Here is a 5,029-nt window from a genome sequence, read left to right on the forward strand (position 1 = left end):
TTCCATGCATATGAACGTGTTTGAGTTAATATAGCCGTAAATACAAGAACTGTTTTAATTTTATGTTATAAAAGTTTGTCCATTTTAGATTTATTTAATTAAATTTTAGTGTAAATGAATATTAATGAACGATATTACTCCAAATCGGAAACATCGTCAGACATAAATTAATGGTTGGTTTGTTTATGTAAAATATTTTATAAACTGTACAAATAATGTTTTAAATCAACAACAACAACAACAACCCCTAAATATTAAACATTTAAATGATGATCATCCATCGCACATGGCTGAGGAGATCCGGCGCGAGTGGACAAGTGATCCGCGGTCGGTTCGTGATCTTCTACATGTACCTTATCACGCGCTCATGTTTCATATTTTGCACGGACACAACTATATTTTATTATGTTTTCAACTATTATATTGGTTTTAGATGAAAAGATAAATTTATTTTACTTGTATAGTAATTGTTGATTAAGCATTGATGTATACGATAGCATACAAGGTAGTTTAAAAATCAAATCAAATTGTAATCAAAGTTCCATGTTACATGTTTGCAGTAGGTGCTAGCACGATAAAAGAATGTCCTGAGTTGAGGCATTCGATGATTATTTTAAAAGAATATTCACATGAGTTTTAAACAACTTTAGATTAGATTCTATCGGTCACATATTACTCACTTCTGTAGTTTTTCTACATGTTCGTTTCATTGTGGAAGCGAACTCATTGCTGCCCCCCCTCCCGCCCCGCTGACAGGAGCTTGCGCTGTATTTTTTTTTAATTGGCGAAACGATATCAAGATCTGTCGAAAATCATTTTTGGTGGCTTCTTCTTATGTGTAACATTTTGTTTCACTTTCCCACCCGTTTGTTTATTCGGTCAGTCAGTGTTAATTCAATCGCCACGTGCGACCGAGAATCGTTTGTCGCTTCAGCGCACACAGCTCAGAACATATATAGCCCCGGGTCATCAATTGTTATGTAATTGAGTAACAGTTTGAATGGTGCGTTTACTACATTAAATAATAAATAAAAAAAATCATCCAGAAAAAAGGTTAAAAGGTTACCGTAACTCAATAGTCAATACCAAAAATAAAATCCGTATGATTACAAACTGAAATCGGTTTTCTAGTATTCGGCGGGATTTGATTTTTCTTTTAACATTAGTATTTTTATTGGTTTCAGAGAATACGATGTAAAAATACAAATAGTAAATAAATCTGATATTATTTACATTGATAATATTGAAAAATATTTAAAATTAAATTAGTCACATTCGTTAGAAAACAATGTTATACAAACATCCGATAATTTTTTTCCTATGTCGTATCAATTGCGTAAATAAATATGGTCTGTACATATTCATGTAGCTCAAAAAATTCAAATGATTTAACAAAAATGAAAGTTGTAATTACTATTTCGGATTTTTTTTTCAAAGTAATTTAACATTGTATTGAAAAGAACAAGAAATAAAAATGAATTAAATTTTTGACTCAATATTCGTATATATTACCGGCGCTCCTTACACGTATAACGGCGTACAGTGTATAGATTATCATGATCTATTTGAATTAAGTACCATACGTAAAGATTCCCATAATAATTAATTGCATGACTGTGTACATTGTAGGCAAATCCCTGTGTGTTAATTACTTCTAAGACCTCTTGTTTTCCGTTAACAGTGGTTTAAATAATTAAAATAATTACTTGTAAAAATTATCTAGAATCGGGATTCCAAAGAACTTACTTCCCGCAATTCATAGAAATGATCAGTGTATTTTCTTTCTATGTTTACATTTAATTTTGTTCAAATAATTAATAAATTTTCTATGATTTAAATTGTGTGATTCATCAAATACTGATTCCGATTACCTTGAAGTCATTAATTTTTCCATTGGCTATTGACAAAAAAAAAGAGACGCTTGACCATCCAATGAAAACAAATACACAGAGTTTGATTGACAGGTTCAGCCAGATGCAGGTCTCACCCAATGTCTTGTAAGTTAAAGTTGATTAAGGCTTGTTCCAACAGAAATCATGTTTTGCTAACTGTATTTAATATTTTTTATGTATAGCGAACTTTAATATTGTACAGTCATTTTACCGGTAACGAATCAGTATGCAGTTTCGTCGTGCATGCAACTATTACTATCGGAATTCCAAATGTTTTTATTTTTTGTTTAAATCGCGTTTCTTTGTCCTTCTAAAATGTAGTATCAAACTTCCGAAAATATAAAGGATGAATTACGGAGACAGTAATTTCAACACCCCCTCCATTTTCCTAGTTTCGTATTCGTTTCCCAGTATCGAATTAAGCGCCCTTTATCACTTCTGACCGAATATTATGTGGCGAATTGATTTCAAAAATATACTAGAGGTACATGTTAATGGACTTATAAATGAAGAAGGAAAAACAATTGTAGGAATATGTCATTTAAACAAATAATATGATCGTTATTTTTATCATACCGTTTTCCCGTCAAATTGAAACTGGACTTGAACAGTTTTCATTTGCGTTACTTTATAATATTGAATTTTCATAAAAACACTTTATAATAGTAATTGATGATAAGTAGTTGCCATTTTCCTTTGTTTTTCTCGTATATCTATCAATATATGCAGCCAAATAATACTTCTGTCGCAATGAACCGAAACTAGGAAAACTTCACGTGGTTCAATCTGATACTGGCAAATATTCGTTACCGGCAAAACGACTGTACCAGTACTGAAACATCGTATAAAAACGTTATATATACATGTACTCTGTAACTAGTCGTATTTTAATACATATTCCTTTCTTTTGTTTGTTAAAAATAAATTCAATTTTGTAAAAAGATAAGTATTTCATTTCTTCTGGATTTTTTTTCATGAAAATACATACAAAAGAGTTTTGCCAATCACAAACAGTTTAAAGTACATGTAATGTAAACACGGGCGCCATTTTGAAATAAATTGTCAGAGAGTTCCGAATGAAATCTGATGAACGTTTCACATGGTTCTCGCACGCTTTGCTCGAAACGATTTACACGCTTTGTCCGAAACGCTAAACGGTTTACACGAAACGCTTCACGATTCACACGAAACGCTAAACAGTTAACACGAAAAGTTTCTCGCACGTAAGTCACACGCTTTTTGGTGTAGTAGTACGTTTCAGGGTCTGTAAATTTTGTCAGCACGCAACAATTCTAAATTGCACATTGTCTTAAAAAAATTATAAATATCTAAATAAAGAAGTTATCTTAGAGAAAAGGTTACATGTTTTGTAAAGAGGTTCGGTTTAAAAAAAACCCACAATTCCTGACATGACACATCAGTACATACTGTTTATAACAATGCTTGCTACCCTCTGAAAATTTAATTCGCCATTAAATATCTCATTTTTTAAATAATGTTTGTTACGATTACATAAACTATGTGCGACAAATAGTTTTCCTAAAACATTTTCTTATTTTCTTTTTCAAAACACGTTTTATATGCAGGCTTTGAATCACAACACGTTTTTATAACAAAAGCAAAACTGAAAGTTTAGTAATTATAATCGTTTGACACCATATCACATATATTTTCAACTCGCAGCAACAACGGAAGACCTACTCGTGGCTTTGCCACGAGCTCTGCTCTAGTTATAACAATCATTGTGAACACTGAAAAGCTAATTACAATTCAAACTTGTGTGAAATAAATAATTATATTAAATAAATATAGAGAAATATATACATTATATACAATCTTTTGCATTATTTTATCATGGAATTAATCAGAGTCTGAATGTGTCGAGTGATACCCAGTGTACTGCCCATTAGGCTCTGGGAACCTCTGACGCACTGTACGACATACACAGGCTGGTACAGGAATGCCTCTTCCTGCACCAAGACGTCCATGTTGCCACAAAATGAAATTTCTGTATGCTTGATTTCTGAAAGTGGATATAGAAAAACTAGGGTCCTGGTTAGTTCTGTAGCTCCAATTCAATATGTTTGCAACCTCCAGCACATCATGCCTCAAGCACAAATTGCGAAATTCAGGCTTTGAGGTAATGCATGGAGATTGCCTGCAGCAGATGTTCATGCGATGATCATCAAAAATATGACAAACTCCACATGAACACCATGGCACATTTGAATTGGAACTACCAGAAACCTGTCCAGTAGCCTGTTGCTGTCCCATCACAAACCATTGCATATACTCTGGACCAGCTGCAATGGACGCCTTCAGAACAGCTCTCATTTGATCCTGAGACATGTTGTCAACTGCAGCCTAAAATTATAAAATACTGTTATCAATAAAATGCAAATTGCTATCTTTAAAATGTTTATGACAGTACCTCGAAATATATTTGAATAATTACCATTAGATTAATGCATTCCAACTCATCTGATATATTTTCAGGTCTAGCTTGAGCTGCCATCGTGTCATTTACACTGGGCTGATTATCAGCTCTCACATTCCTTGCACTCCTCCCTGCGTATGGATTAAATCGAACCTAGTGATACAACAAGAAAAAGAAGTGAAAGAACTCAAGCATTATTCCTTCCAATCCAGAAGGACCTCATTGTAATGGAAGCGAGAACACCTGTACTTATGAACAACGCTCCTCGAAAATACATGTACATTTACAAGTATAATACTTACTGTAGCATTTGTCTTGAATTCACACAGTGGGTTCATGCAGTTGTTACAGCCTCTTATTTTGCAGACACAGCTTTTACATTTGCCTCTATTATCACAGGGACAACACCTCTACAAAACAAATAGTCAATAACATATAATTAGTTGCAAGTTCAATGTTTTTTTTTTCATTCAGTGTGTTTGTTTTTCATGATCAGAGAGACAAAAATTGTCCTTGCTTATTAATGTATAGTTACATTGTATGTAGTACATGTTTATGTAGTACATGTATATCTCAAGTGAATGGTTTATGATGCTCAATGCTCTGCTTGTCTTGTAAGGATCAGATTAGAATCTTTTGATTGTGAAAAATGGGCATATATAACATGCTGCAATTTCTTTGATACTTTTTTAAGGTCACC

General features: G+C 32.9%; 1 protein-coding gene across 1 annotated transcript; it reads right to left on the minus strand.

Moving 5' to 3' along the window:
• Positions 1–3,626: 3,626 nt before the first annotated feature.
• LOC105328135 (P2X purinoceptor 7) lies at positions 3,627–4,747 on the minus strand. Its single transcript, XM_020067186.3, has 3 exons — positions 4,632–4,747; positions 4,348–4,482; positions 3,627–4,256 (listed from the first exon to the last, which is right to left on the minus strand). The coding sequence occupies exons 1-3, from the start codon at positions 4,665–4,667 to the stop codon at positions 3,753–3,755; spliced, it is 675 nt and encodes a 224-aa protein (XP_019922745.3). The 5' UTR covers positions 4,668–4,747; the 3' UTR covers positions 3,627–3,752.
• Positions 4,748–5,029: the final 282 nt, after the last annotated feature.

Source organism: Magallana gigas, chromosome 1, assembly GCF_963853765.1.
Source record: "Magallana gigas chromosome 1, xbMagGiga1.1, whole genome shotgun sequence".
Taxonomy (NCBI): domain Eukaryota; kingdom Metazoa; phylum Mollusca; class Bivalvia; order Ostreida; family Ostreidae; genus Magallana; species Magallana gigas.